This window comes from Oncorhynchus mykiss, chromosome 7 (genome assembly GCF_057628025.1).
Source record: "Oncorhynchus mykiss isolate SJ-2025 chromosome 7, ASM5762802v1, whole genome shotgun sequence".
Taxonomy (NCBI): Eukaryota; Metazoa; Chordata; class Actinopteri; order Salmoniformes; family Salmonidae; genus Oncorhynchus; species Oncorhynchus mykiss.
The window spans coordinates 62,051,786-62,066,568 of NC_143028.1; the positions used below are offsets into that span (position 1 = coordinate 62,051,786).

General features: G+C 43.9%; 1 protein-coding gene across 1 annotated transcript; it reads left to right on the top strand.

Annotated features, from left to right (window-relative positions):
* Positions 1-1,786: 1,786 nt before the first annotated feature.
* LOC110528330 (green-sensitive opsin-like) lies at positions 1,787-14,320 on the top strand. Its single transcript, XM_036983907.2, has 5 exons — positions 1,787-2,277; positions 2,653-2,821; positions 12,021-12,186; positions 12,363-12,602; positions 12,717-14,320. The coding sequence occupies exons 1-5, from the start codon at positions 1,914-1,916 to the stop codon at positions 12,819-12,821; spliced, it is 1,044 nt and encodes a 347-aa protein (XP_036839802.1). The 5' UTR covers positions 1,787-1,913; the 3' UTR covers positions 12,822-14,320.
* Positions 14,321-14,783: the final 463 nt, after the last annotated feature.

Sequence of the window (14,783 nt, forward strand, 5' to 3'; positions counted from 1 at the left end):
AATGTAAGTGGGTGTTCATAATCAAATTTCAAATCAAATCAAATGTATTTTATTTATATAGCCCTTCGTACATCAGCTGATATCTCAAAGTGCTGTACAGAAACCCAGCCTAAAACCCCAAACAGCAAGCAATGCAGGTGTAGAAGCACGGTGGCTAGGAAAAACTCCCTAGAAAGGCCAAAACCTAGGAAGAAACCTAGAGAGGAACCAGGCTATGTGGGGTGGCCAGTCCTCTTCTGGCTGTGCCGGGTGGAGATTATAACAGAACATGGCCAAGATGTTCAAATGTTCATAAATGACCAGCATGGTCGAATAATAATAAGGCAGAACAGTTGAAACTGGAGCAGCAGCACGGCCAGGTGGACTGGGGACAGCAAGGAGTCATCATGTCAGGTAGTCCTGGGGCATGGTCCTAGGACTCAGGTCCTCCGAGAGAGAGAAAGAAAGAGAGAAGGAGAGAATTAGAGAACGCACACTTAGATTCACACAGGACACCGAATAGGACAGGAGAAGTACTCCAGATATAACAAACTGACCCTAGCCCCCCGACATAAAAACTACTGCAGCATAAATACTGGAGGCTGAGACAGGAGGGGTCAGGAGACACTGTGGCCCCATCCGAGGACACCCCCGGACAGGGCCAAACAGGAAGGATATAACCCCACCCACTTTGCCAAAGCACAGCCCCCACACCACTAGAGGGATATCTTCAACCACCAACTTACCATCCTGAGACAAGGCTGAGTATAGCCCACAAATTCCTCCGCCACGGCACAACCCAAGGGGGGGGGGGGGGGCAACCCAGACAGGATGACCACATCAGTGAATCAACTCACTCAGGTGACGCACCCCCTCCAGGGACGGCGTGAGAGAGCCCCAGTAAGCCAGTGACTCATCCCCTTTAATAGGGTTAGAGGCTGAGAATCCCAGTGGAAAGAGGGGAACCGGCCAGGCAGAGACAGTAAGGGCGGTTCGTTGCTCCAGAGCCTTTCCGTTCACCTTCCCACTCCTGGGCCAGACTACACTCAATCATATGACCCACTGAAGAGATGAGTCTTCAGTAGAGACTTAAAGAGACTTATAATTCAAAATACATTATTGATTGAGATGACTAGCAAGACCCAGTCAGAAAGGAACTGATATTTTGGTAGATCCTGAAAGCTGCAATAAATATACATATATACATTTGAACTATAAAGCTTACTTTGGCTCAACACACAGCGTGTAATAGGTATGCTTCAATTTTACTTCAGCATCAAATAATTTTGATGTTCTGGTACTCCTTTTGAAAACCATTGAGAGATAAATGTGTGTCTGGCTGATTGAGATAAAGCATTATGCCCCATTTTCTCATGTGAAAGGTGCTGATCCTGTAACAGTGTGCTATGGTATCCTACTCAAACGACTTAGAATTTCAGTTTTGTTGCAGATGGTAGCATGAGGTTAACTTTATTTTCAGGTAAAAACAAACAGCAGAGATATATATCTCAACATCTTTTCTCACACACACACGCACACGCACACACACATTCTCAGTAACAGGCTGTGTTTGTGATGGTGACAAAGCGACTGCATCAGCTCAATCTGTCAGGCTCTGTGAGTAAAACTGGTTTCTATATATAGAACAGAACCCACTCTGAACTGGATCCTTAATAGATATGTTGTTGTGATAAGATCACCTAGGTGTTTATGACAAGACCAATTATCCAAGTCTTTCTCAATCAAACCCCCCCCCCCCCCCACGTGGTATTCTCCTTGATCACCAGTTGATCACCAGTTGATCCCTGATGAGGCTGCTTAGACGTGTATATAAACATACCCAGAGCATCCCAAATAATAAAGGAGCCAGAAGACACTAGACTGCAGCTAGAGCAGATTCTCCACTTTTCATCTCAACCACTCCCTGGTTAAAGATGCAGAACGGCACTGAAGGAAACAACTTCTACATCCCCATGTCCAACAGGACTGGACTTGTAAGGAGTCCCTTTGAATACCCTCAGTACTACTTGGCGGATCCATGGCAATTCTATCTGCTTGCTGTCTACATGTTTTTCCTGATCTGTTTTGGATTCCCCATCAACGGTCTGACCTTGTACGTCACAGCGACAAACAAGAAGCTCCAGCAACCCCTCAACTTCATTCTGGTCAACTTGGCTGCAGCTGGAATGATCATGGTAGTCTTTGGATTCACCATTACCTTCTTTACCGCCATCAATGGCTACTTCGTCTTTGGACCTATGGGCTGTGCCATCGAGGGTTTCATGGCTACAATTGGAGGTAAGAGAACATCCAGTAACATACACACGCAAGACACAACTTCATATTTTTCTACTAGCACTGACTTTGTTAATAAGTACTGAATTATGGGAAAATGTATTTTCTATGACAGTGATATTTGGTTGTCTCACCTCGTCTCACTGGATAAAAGTGTATTTGTGTAATACAGCCAAACTAAGTCAAATTCTAGTTATTTTGTTGCTATATTTACATAATACCATTATGTCTCAACTAACCGACTGATATTATCAACCAATCCTGGTCTACAAAACATGAATTGTTTGAGATACATACATTGATGGAGATGCTGGAAGAAGTCTCAGCAACCAATTGGACAACAAGTCATAACTGCTCACTTTCCTTGTCTCATTCTAGGTCAGGTTTCTCTGTGGTCTCTGGTGGTGCTGGCCATTGAGAGATACATTGTCGTCTGCAAGCCCATGGGCAGCTTCACATTCACTACCACCCACGCTGGTGCCGGATGTGCATTCACCTGGGTCATGGCAATGACCTGTGCTGCCCCCCCATTGGTTGGCTGGTCTAGGTAACTCAAAACTGTGATTACAGTTTTTATTTTATTTTTACAATCGCTAGGACCCATTTCTCAATTACTTAGGTCACTTTTTCAAAACTCTTCACACAGTGAGCACAACAGCAGTCTATGTGGGCTAAACTGTGGATCATTGTTCATTGCTTTGGCACAAAATGCATTCAATGACTACATCTTTCAAATTTCAATCGTTTGAATCATTTTCTCACTCAGACACAAACACTACCAAAACTCCATGTACCTACAGGTCAATTTGCACAAGTTTCCATAATCTTTTCAAAACTGTAAACTTTAGTAAAAACAACCTAACCTAACATAAAATTGAATAAGACAGCAATTTGCTAAATTTCTACAGTAATACCGTATTGAAATATATTCTAAATATATTCCAAAAATGAAATAGTATCAAAACAATTGGACCAACCACAGCTGAATCACATTGTAGCTGAACACCTACCCGGGTGTTAGCCTATCAATTTCATTACCATCTATACAAAAGGGGACATCTTAGGAATAATGCTGTACTGTAATGTAAACATGGACCCAGCCAGAGATAGAGAAGTGGCTGACAGAGGAAGAATAGTGGCTGGGAGAGGGAGAGGAGTACGTATGGTGGAAGAAGGCTGAGAGGAAGCTCAAGAGCTGTAGTCTCAGATGAGATTAGGGCTACTATAATTGATCATGTAATAAATCATGGTCTATGAATGAAAAAGGCTGGTCTGAGAGTGCAGCCAAATCTGCAACGCTCAACAGTGGCATCTATTCTGAGAAATTTCCGGCAAAACAACAGATAAGATGTGCATTCTGCAAGGGCATCTGACTGAACTGCACATTACAGAATTAAATTGAGCAAAGCCTCCAAACCCACTTGTGCGTAATTGTTTTTGTATTTCTGCTTAGGACCCAACGGTTACCTCCCACAGGCAGGAGAGGTAGGATTTTCACTGCTGTGCAGGAAACTGTAAATGTTGATATGGTCATCAGAAACAAAGGCATACAACTCACAGATTTTAAGAACAGAGTTTTTGCAGACAACATTAGATTTGGAAATATTCACAATGTAAGCATAACAAATATTTCTACAGTCCTGAAACAACATCAAGTCAGTATGAAGCAGTTGTATACTGTCCCCTTTGAGAGGATCTCTGAACGAGTCAAGCAACTCAGAAACCAATATATCCAGGTAAGATGACTATAAAACACAGAACTGGGTTTGAACAAAACCAAACAGGGCAGAGGCACACAATGGCGTGTTTTTAGGTATAGTGTAAACTACCGTAATATTATTATCATGGAGATTGAAACCAGATAAACACCACACATATTCATCTTTGTGGATGAGGCTGGTTTCAACTTGGCCAAAACACGGCGGCGAGGAAGGAATGTGATTAGGAAAAGAGCCACAGTGGATGTCCTGGGCCAGAGGGGTGACAACATCACAATGTGTGCAGCAATATCATCTGATGGACTGCTGTTACACAAACTGCTAATTGGGACATACAACACCGAGCATCTCATTTCATTCCTGGATGACCTCTGTGGAAGGGTTGTGTCAGGTGAGGAAAGGGTTGCAGTGGGGCGAAATCGGCTAATGTTTGTAATTGTATGGGACAATGTGGCATTTCACCACTCCCGTGCAGTCACAGAGTGGTTTGCAGCCCATCCCAGGACAGTGTCACTTTTCCTACCACCTTCTCACCATTCCTCAACCCCATAGAGGAATTATTTACCTCATGGAGGTGGAAGGTTTATGACCACCATCCACATGATCAAATGTCCATCCTGGATGCAATGAATGCTGGATGCCTGGACATATCTGCAGAAGATTGCCCGGGATGGACCAGGCATGCCAAAATATTATTTCCTAGGTGTATTGCCCAAGTTGGCATAAGATGTGATGTGGATGAGAACCTGTGGCCAAATGCAGAAGACAGGGTTGACTAGCATTGCTACTTTATCTGTATCGGAGGATGGTGTATATACAAATTATTGTATTTTGGAATCACTCAATGCCAGAAAATGACATAAAACCTATTGAAGCATATTGCATCATGTCTGATTCATTCCTGTAACATATACTGCAGTGGATTCTAAACAGTAGAGAGGTGTCATTCTTGTTTTGTAAAGACATTTTACAAAAGAAAACATTGTGTAATGCTACGTGTTGTTAGTTTTTTTTAGGTCATTGTTTTATGAGTGACAAAGTGTGCTTATTGGGTGACAACCATTGCTAGTGTTATGGAAGAATGAGTTGATTTGAGACATGTATGAAGTGTTAGTTTTAGTGCATTTTGGATGTGAAATTAACTGCTGTGCCAGGCTAAAAGTTGGTTAGGAAAACTGTGCGAAGAGTTTTGAAAAAGTGACCTAAGTATTGAGAAATGGGTCATAGTGAATGTAAAAAAAACTGTAATAAGAGGTCTCTCAGAGATATACATTGCAAGGGGGTAACTCATCTTGCTCACCACAAATAGCCTTTTCTGGTTTTGCTCAAGAAACCTTGCCACATCAGCCTTTTTAGTGGAGAGGTGAAAAGGGATAATGCCAATTATAGGCTAGAAATTATTTCATTTTAAGGATAGTGTGAACAGATTTGAAATTTAACCATGTCCAACCAGACCTAATGAGGCCCAATCTTGAGTAGCTTAAAACATGATAGCCAACAAAAGAATGCAGGGTGTTAAGGCCAAGTATGTTTAGTTGATGTAGTTCAATGAATCTTATCTGATACCTTAGCATGAACCTAAATACTCTCTCCCATAGGCTTAGGCTAGACCTTAGGTCAGTGAGATAGCTTACATAATCTTATCTGACTCAGATCACTTGACTGATGTTGTTACTGCAGCTTAGCTTGTCTGATTGGTAACTTCAGATCATTCTATAGCTAGAGGACTCCTGATATCTCCAGGAGTGATAAGTATCATGTTTTGGTCTTTATCTGTCTAATACTGTCTTCCCAGTAGCCTACGTGGTGTGTGAACTCCTGACTGCTCATCATTTGCAGATAGTTGTTAACACATCAACCAGAATCAAGGGGCAGGGCAAATTGTGGCTTATTTGTGGTAAGCAGTGGCTGTATTGGAGGGGGAGTGGTTTCACCTCTACTAAACAATCATAAATTAGTACAGGGAGGTTTGTTCTGCACCTCTGCTAGGCAATTAGCAATTAGTGTTAGTTCTTCAGTCTCCCCTGGTTTCTCAACAGCAGGTGTAAGTGGCGGTCGTGTTTCAAACTAAGACCATCACCGAAACAAAGACGGTTCTGCTGAGTTGTTCTGCGACGTTCTTCGAGAGAGGAAGGCTCCACACCACTCTGTCACTTGTGTATCTTACCTAGTTATTTACATGTCTCCTTTTGCGCTTTTGTAGCTTTGTCAACTATGTGTGTATGTTTTCTAGACTTTAGACTTTACAGACGCTCCCCACCCCTTGGCTGCAATGTTTTGTGGAGATTTTCTCTTTTCCCCCTCTCTCACCTGTCCATCTCCTTATTTAAATTCCATACTGTCATTGTCACTTGTCAATAATGTTAAGCTTGAGTGGACATCTATCACCCACCAGGTGCCCTTGGAGAGTTCCTCAAGCTCATTTCTTGATGATGGCTCACCTCCCGTTGTCTGACTTAGATTCATTCCTTTCCATCTCTCTCTCCCCTCCTTGCATCTCTTGCCCTCTCCAGGTCTATGATCACTACATTGTTTCCTTTTCTGTCTACCTTTCCTCCAATCCTAACTAATCTTACCCTACCCAGATGGTAATACACCATCACATTCTTCACTCTCTCCTCTTCTACCATATCATCTCCCCCTTCTGCTAAATCATTATCCCTCCGGTCTCCTGATTCTGACTCTTCGACTCTACTCTCCTCCCTTTCCACATCCTATAATTTACACTGTCTCCTTTCTTTTTCCGGCCAGCTCAGCCCTCCCATTCTGCTCCGTGGCCTAGTGACTCGTTACGAGCAAAAAGAGCTTACAGAACAGGGCAGCTGAGCGAAAATGGAGGAAATCTAAACTTCCGGAGGACCTATCATCCTTTCACTCCCTCCTCTGTATCCAGGCTAAACGCCACATTCTACATTTCAAGCTTCCGTGTCTAACCCTATGAACCTCTTCTCCTCCCTCCTTAATCCTCAATCCCTCCCCCTCTGTCCTCCTTCTCTGCGGACGACTTTGTCAACCACTTTGAAAATGGTTGACGACATCAGCTATTCACTCAGCCTATTGAGTCCACTGGTCTCATTTACATAGAACTACCCCATGCCTTAACCTCTTTCTCCCCAGATGACATCCTGTGACTAGTGAGGTCTGGCCGCCCGACAACCTGCCCACTCAACCCCATCCCTTCCTCCCGTCTCCCTGGAGACCTTCTTCCATTCCTCACTTCCCTCATCAACTCATCCTTGACCACTGGCTGCATCCCCTCTGACTTCAAACTGGCCTGAGTTGCTCCCCTCCTCAAGAAACCAACACTCGACTCCTCTGACATCAAAAACTATAGACCTGTATCCCATTATTTTCTTTCCAAAACACTTGAGCATGCTGTCTCAAATCAAATTGTATTTGTCACGTGCCGAATACAACAGGTGTTATACAACAACCTTACTGTGAAATGTTCACTTACAAGCCCTTACCAACAATGCAGTTCAAGAAATGGAGTTAAGAAAATAACAATACAGAGGCTATATACAGGGGGCACCAGCACCGAGTCAAGGTGCGGGGGTACAGGTTAGTCGAGGTAATTTGTAGGTAGGGGTAAAGTGACTAAGCATAGAAAATAAACAGCAAGTATGAGAGTGTAAAAACAAAGTGGTGGGGTTGGTCAATGGTAATAGTCGGGGTGGCAATTTGATTAATTATTCAGCAGTCTTGTGGCTTGGGGGTTGAAGCTGATAATGAGCCTTTTGGACATAGACTTGGTGCTCCGATTGTTGTGCGGTAGCTGGGAGAACAGTCTATGACTTGGGTGAGTGGAGTCAAATTCTTTTGGGCCTTCCTCTGACAGCGCCAAGTATATAGGTCCTGGATGGCAGGAAGCTTGGCCCCAGTGACGTACTAGGCCGTACTCACTAACCTGTGGTGCCGTCTTCATGACTGTCTTTGTATATTTGGACCATGATAGTTTGGTAATGTGGACACCAAGGAACTTAACTCCCAACCCGCTCCACTACAGCCCTGTCGATGTAAATGTGGGCATATTCGGCCTTCCTTTGCCTGTAGTCCGTGATCACCTCCTTTGTCTTGCGCACATTGAGGGAGAGGTTGTTGTCCTGGCACCACACTGCAGTTCTCTGACCTCCTCCTTATAGGCTGTCTCATCGTTGTCGGTGATCAGGCCTACCGCTGTGTTGTCAGCAAACGTAATAATGGTGTTGGAGTTGTGCTTGGCCACACAGTCATGGGTGAACAGGAAGTATAGGAGGGGACTGAGCAGGCACCCCTGAGTGAACCCCAGTCTTGAGGATAAGCGTGGCAGATGTGTCGTTGCCTACCCTTACCACCTGGGGGTGGCCCATCAGGAGATCCAGGATCCAGTTGCAGAGGGAGGTGTTTAGTCCCAGGGTCCTTAGCTTAGTGATGAGCTTTGTGGGAACTATGGTGTTGAACGCTGAGCTGTTATCAATGAACAGAATTCTCATATAAGTGTTTCTTTTGTCCAGGTGGGAAAGGGCAGTGTGGAGCGCAATTTAGATTGTGGATCTGTTGGGGCAGTATGTGAATTGGAGTGGGTCAAGGGTTTCTGGGATGATAGTGTTGATGTGAGCCATAACCAGCCTTTCAAAGCCCTTCATAGAGACTGACGTGCGTGCACGGGTCGGTAGTCATTTAAGCAGGTTACCTTCACTTTCTTGGGCACAGGGACTATGGTGGTCTGCTTGAAACATGTAGGTTTTACAGACTCGGTCAGGGAGAGGTTGAAATTGTCAGTGAAGACACTTGCCAGTTGGTCCGTGCATGCTTTGAGTACAAATCCTGGTAATCCGTCTGGCCCTGTGACCTTATGAATGTTGACCTGTTTAAAGGTCTTGCTCACACCGGCTACAGAGAGCATGATCACACAGTAGTCCGGAACAGCTGGTGTTCTCATGCGTGCTTCAGTGTTCCTTGCCTCGACGCAAGCATAAAAGGCATTTTGCTCATCTGGTAGGCTCACATCACTGGGTAGCTTGCGGCTGTGTTTCCCTACGTAGTCCGTAATTGTGTGCAAGCCCTACCACATCCGATGAGCGTCAGGGCCCATGTAGTAGGATTCAATCTTATTCCTGTATTGATGCTTTGCCTGTTTGATGGTTCATCTGAAGGCATCCTGCTCCTTGAAAGTGGCAGCTCTAACCTTTAGCTTGGTGCGGATGTTGCCTGTAATCCATGGCTTCTGGTTGGGATATGTACGGTCACTGTAGGGACAACGTCGGCAACACACTTATTGATGAAGCCGGTGACTGAGGTGGTATGCTCCTCAATGCCATTGGATGAATCCCGGAACATATTCTGTCTGTACTAGCAAAACAGTCCTGTAGCTTAGCATCCGCGTCATCTGACCACTTCCGTATTGAGCGAGTCACTGGTACTTTCTGCTTTAGTTTCTGCTGGTAAGCAGGAATCAGAAGGATAGAATTATGGTCAGATTTGCCAAATGGAGGGCGAGGGAGAGCTTTGTTTACGTCTGTGTGTGGAGTAAAGGTCCAGAGTTTATTTTTCTTCCACTGGTTGCACATGTGACATGCTGGTAGAGAAGAGGTTTTCCTGCATTAAAGTCCCCGGCCACTAGGAGCACCACTTCTGGATGAGCACCGTCTCTGATCAACTTTCTCATTACATTTCTCAGAACGATTTTCTTGACCCTAACCAGTCAGGCTTCAAGATGGGTCAATCATCTGAGACTGCTCTTCTCTGGCTCTCCGCACTGCCAAAGCTGACTCTTTTTCCTCTGTTCTTTTCCACCTAGATATATCCGCTGCCTTCGACACAGTGAACCATCAGATCCTCCTTTCCACCCTAAGGGCTGGGCGTCTCAGGCTATGCAGGCCGCCCCTACCAGGTGACGTGGACAGAATCTGTCTACACCACGTACTCTCACTACTGGTGTCCCCCAAGGCTCAGTTCTGGGCCCTCTTGTCTTGTCTCTAAGCACCAAGTCACCCGGCTCCGTCATATCCTCACATGGTCACTCCTACCATTGCTATGCAGATGACACTCAACTACTTTAATCCTTCCCCCTTTCTGACACCCAGGTTCATGCTCTACAACATCTGTAGAGTACAACCCTACCTCACACAGGATGAAGAGCAGGTCCTAATCCAGGTACTTGTCCTCTCACGTCTGGACTACTGCAACTCATTGTTGCCTGGGCTCCCCACTTGTGCCATTGAACCCCTGCATCTTCTCCAGAACGCTGCAGCCCACCTGATTTTCAACCTTCCGAGGTTCTCTCATGTCACCCCACTCCTCTGCATACTCCACTGACTTCCAGTCGAAGCTTGCATGCACTACAAGACCATGGTGCTTACCTATGGAAAAGAAAGAGGAACTGCCCCTCCCTACCTTCAGGCTATGCTCAAACCGTACACCTGAGCCACTTCAGGTCTTTTGGCCCTCCCACCCCTACGGTATGGCAGTTCCCACTCAGCCCAGTCCAAGTTCTTATGTCCTGGCACCCCAATATTGGAACCAGCTTCTCCCTGAAGCTAGGACAGCGGTGTCCCTGCCCATTTTCCCGAAAACATCTGAAACCCTACCTCTTCAAACAGTCCAACCCCCCCCCCCCTCCCCCCATTCTATATCTGGCTCTACTGATAGTTACATTGTTGAGGAAAAATTAGCTTTTTATGCCTGTGATATGAGGTTGTCCCCCTTAGCCATCTTTAGATTAATGCTCTAACTGTAAGTCGCTCTGGATTAGAGCGTCTGCTAAATGACTCAAATGTAACAGACATTCTGGAGACTACTGTACTCAGAAATAATGGAGCATAGGTCTTCCAACCCCCCCAAAATTTTAGTTTTTACGTGGTTTATTCATTCAGTCTTAGTGGAAAGACTAGAAGAAACATGTTGGCCATATCGGTTTAAACCAGTGAATGCATCAGTGCAGCCTTGCCTTAGATCCGGAGACCGTAATGGTGTAATATAGTCTTGAGGCGTGAGTACCACCAGGGTGTGATACCCGGTTGATTACATTGGTGCGAATCGCAACTTCCACTTAAATTTCACTTTGTTGTGCATTGGTTTAAATAGGAGACAAAGCGAAAATTTGAGATAAGTGGAATTTAGGATTCACCCTCAATGGATAGATAAATTACAAACTGTGTCAACTACCCAGTCTGATTAGTTAATACATAACTGGATGAGAAGTTAATTTAATGGTTTGGAACTGTAGAGAGAGCAGGCAAGCAATCTGCAGAAAAATTTGCCAACCTTTCCCCACTTCAATAGACTGGAGAAAGGCAAGTCAGTTAAGAACAAATTCTTATTTACAATGACGGCATAACCCGGCCAATCCCGGACGATTCTGGGCCAATTGTTCACCGCCCTATGGGACTCCCATTCACAGCTGCATGTGATGCAGTCTGGATTCAAACTAGGGACTGTAGTGTCGCCTCTTGCACTGAGATGCAGTGCCTGAGACTGCTGCACCACTCGGAAGCCCACCTGAGTAGCTCTCTACTACAGTACTGTAAGTAGCTCTTTTCAGTCTTGGCCTCAGTTTTCTAGTTATGTTATTCATAACTTAACTGGCATAGTAAACTGACCAGTTCTTTCAAATAAGGTGACACGTTATTCTAGATTCAGTTATTTAATTTACACCTGAAGTTAAAATAGTGTCTGGTTCTCAAAGATCCGATCAGAGTGGCCAGGAAGGTTTTGGGAAAGATTGTGATCTGATCTGGTGACATCACACACTGAGGTGGAAGTAGACATTTTGAGTTTGTGTTTATAGGATGCCGACCATAGCCTCTCAACATTCTGCCCACTGAGAAAGGGCAAAAACCATCTCATCTGGTTATACTACATAATTATAGATAAACGGCACACAAGTCAATCTAATTTATACATTTGACAAGTATTGTATTCATAGTAAACTCCTTTCTGAAAGACTATCATTCAAAGACATCATCCAAGGCATAACTGTGATAACCTTTTATACATTTTAAAGTAAAATATTTGAATACAGGCTTATTTATTGTCTTTCCCACATAGATATATCCCAGAGGGCATGCAGTGCTCATGTGGACCTGATTACTACACCTTGGCCGAAGGCTTCAACAATGAATCATATGTGATCTACATGTTCTCCTGCCACTTCTGTGTTCCTGTCGTCACCATCTTCTTCACGTACGGAAGCCTTGTCCTCACAGTCAAGGCGGTAAGGCGGTTAATTCTAGTACACTGCTCAGACAGACAGTTTGTCTATCCCTTTTTCCTAAACACAACAAATCAATCAATTCCATATTCGGTGGTTGAATGTAGTTGAGATATACTGCCCATACTTTTTTTCAAACAATTATTTGATTTCATGTGTGTTCCCTTGTTTGTTTTCAGGCTGCAGCTTCCCAGCAGGACTCAGCATCTACCCAGAAAGCTGAGAAGGAAGTGACACGTATGTGCTTCCTGATGGTTTGTGGTTTCCTGATTGCCTGGACCCCCTATGCAAGCTTTGCTGCCTGGATCTTCTTCAACAAAGGAGCTGCCTTTACAGCCACAGCCATGGCTATTCCAGCCTTCTTCTCAAAGAGCTCAGCCATCTTCAACCCAGTCATCTATGTGTTGATGAACAAACAGGTTCGTAACATATTTTGATCTCTCTCTTTTGTGCATCAATAAACAATGCTTCGTGTTGGGCAAAGTGAAAAATGCTAACAATATATTTCTCTAATTATCCTTCTCTCTCTACAGTTCCGTAGCTGCATGTTGGCTGCTGTAGGAATTAGTTCAGGAGCTGATGATGAGACCTCTGTGTCAGCAAGCAAGACAGAAGTGTCCTCTGTGGGCCCTGCATAACAACTTCAAAGGATTACATTTTTTACATGGACTGGCATATTTTCAATTAGGTAGATTTATTTTCTAATCAGAAGATGCCCTCTTACAGTACAGTCCTCAAAACATTGCATAATCAAACATAGCCAATTTTTACTCTGCATTTTATGTTGCAGTTTCTTAGACCACCGAAGCACAGGAGAACTTTCACATTGTGATTTTTCATTTTTTCCCAGCAAGGTGAATCCTCAAGAGTTTTCATGATTAACCACTTGAAGGTTTGGTTTTTGCTCCATAGCTTTTGGGCACCCGTCACAGTGAGACACAATTCCCCTCTGAGCATCACCTGCTGTAAAGGACAGCAATACCACTAAAAGGCAAGTCATGCTACTGTGACAGAAAGTGGATTCTTGCCAATTACAGGGGAGGGGGCAGCAGGTAGCGTAGCGGTTAAGAGCGTCCGGCCATTAACCAAAAGGTTGCTGGCTTGAATCCCAGAGCCGACTAGGTGAAAAAACTGTTGATTGAGCAAGACACTTAACCATAATTTCTACTATATGTCACTCTGGATAAGAGTGTCTGGTAAATGACTAGAATGTAAATGTTATTACGCTTCAAGGCTTCTCCACCCTTTCACAAATCTGCACTTGGTATACTGACTGTCATTCTTTTTCAAAAAAGTGACATGCAAACCAAATTAGGACTACATAATTGCTTGAGCTTGAGATGGCATAGTGAACTACTCTCATGCTTTTGTCTTGAAGGATTGAGATTGAATTGGTACGAAATGAGGCTACATATACTGAGTGTACAAAGCATTAAAAATATCTTCCTAATATTGAGTTGCTGATTGTGCCCCTACTGTCCCTTCACCTGCGGGGAATCCAGGAAGAGAGAAGTCTCTAATAACAAATATGTGGATTGTTGGGAGGTTAAATTGCTTAGGAGCCGACAATCATAATTGTTCTATTTATTACACACTTAAGCCCTCAGAACAGCCTCAATTTGTCAGGGCATGGACTCTACAAGGTGTTGAAAGCATTCCACAGGGAGGCTGGCCCATGTTGACTCCAATGCTTTCCACAGTTGTTTTAAGTTGGCTGGATGTCCTTTGAGTGGTGTACCATTCTTGATACACATGGGTAACTGCTGAGTGTGAAAACCCCAGTAGCGTTGCAGTTCTTGACACAACCTGGTGTGCCTGGCACCTTGTACCATACCCTGTTCAAAGGGACTTATGTTGTCTTGCCCATTCACCCGCTGACTGACACACATACACAATCCATGTCTCAATTGACTCAAGGCTTAAAAATCCTTCATTAATATGTCTCCTCCCCTTCATCTACACTGATTAAGTGACATCAATAAGGGATCATGGCTTTCACCTGGATTCACCTTTTTCATGGAAAGAGCAGGTGTTCCTAATGTGGCTTTTGTTGGCCACCTTTATGCTATAATTTGCTGAAAACATTTTATAAATACTTATTAATGTTATTTTAGATTAATAAATGCATGCATCAAAAGGTTTTTGTGTCGTTTAATGTTTTTGACTGGATATGTGCAAAAATATAATTATATGAGAATTAATGTTTGGTTGTTTTGATCCCAGTTGGTCACACATGTTAGGCGCTACCAACAATATTAATTGATTTATACACAAGGTGCCAAAAAAAGTTGTTAATTTATTGCAAATTCATCTTAATTGCCATGTCCTATACAAGAGTCTGTATGTAGTCCCTGGCTTGTGGTCCTTATTCTTTCTCTACAGTTTCATACACCCTGACCATGTTGTGTGGCAAGAACTCAATGGGTGATGAGGGGGCTTCTTCTGTGTCAACAAGCAATACAGGACTGTCTTCTCTGGGCCAAGTCTTCTGTTGTCTTTTGGGACTCTGAATCCTCTCTTCATTCTATTTCTTCTTTCTAAGCTGCTCTTATGTGTCTGACAGTCACTGTTGGTGTCAGATATCGGTGATTGATAGTCCT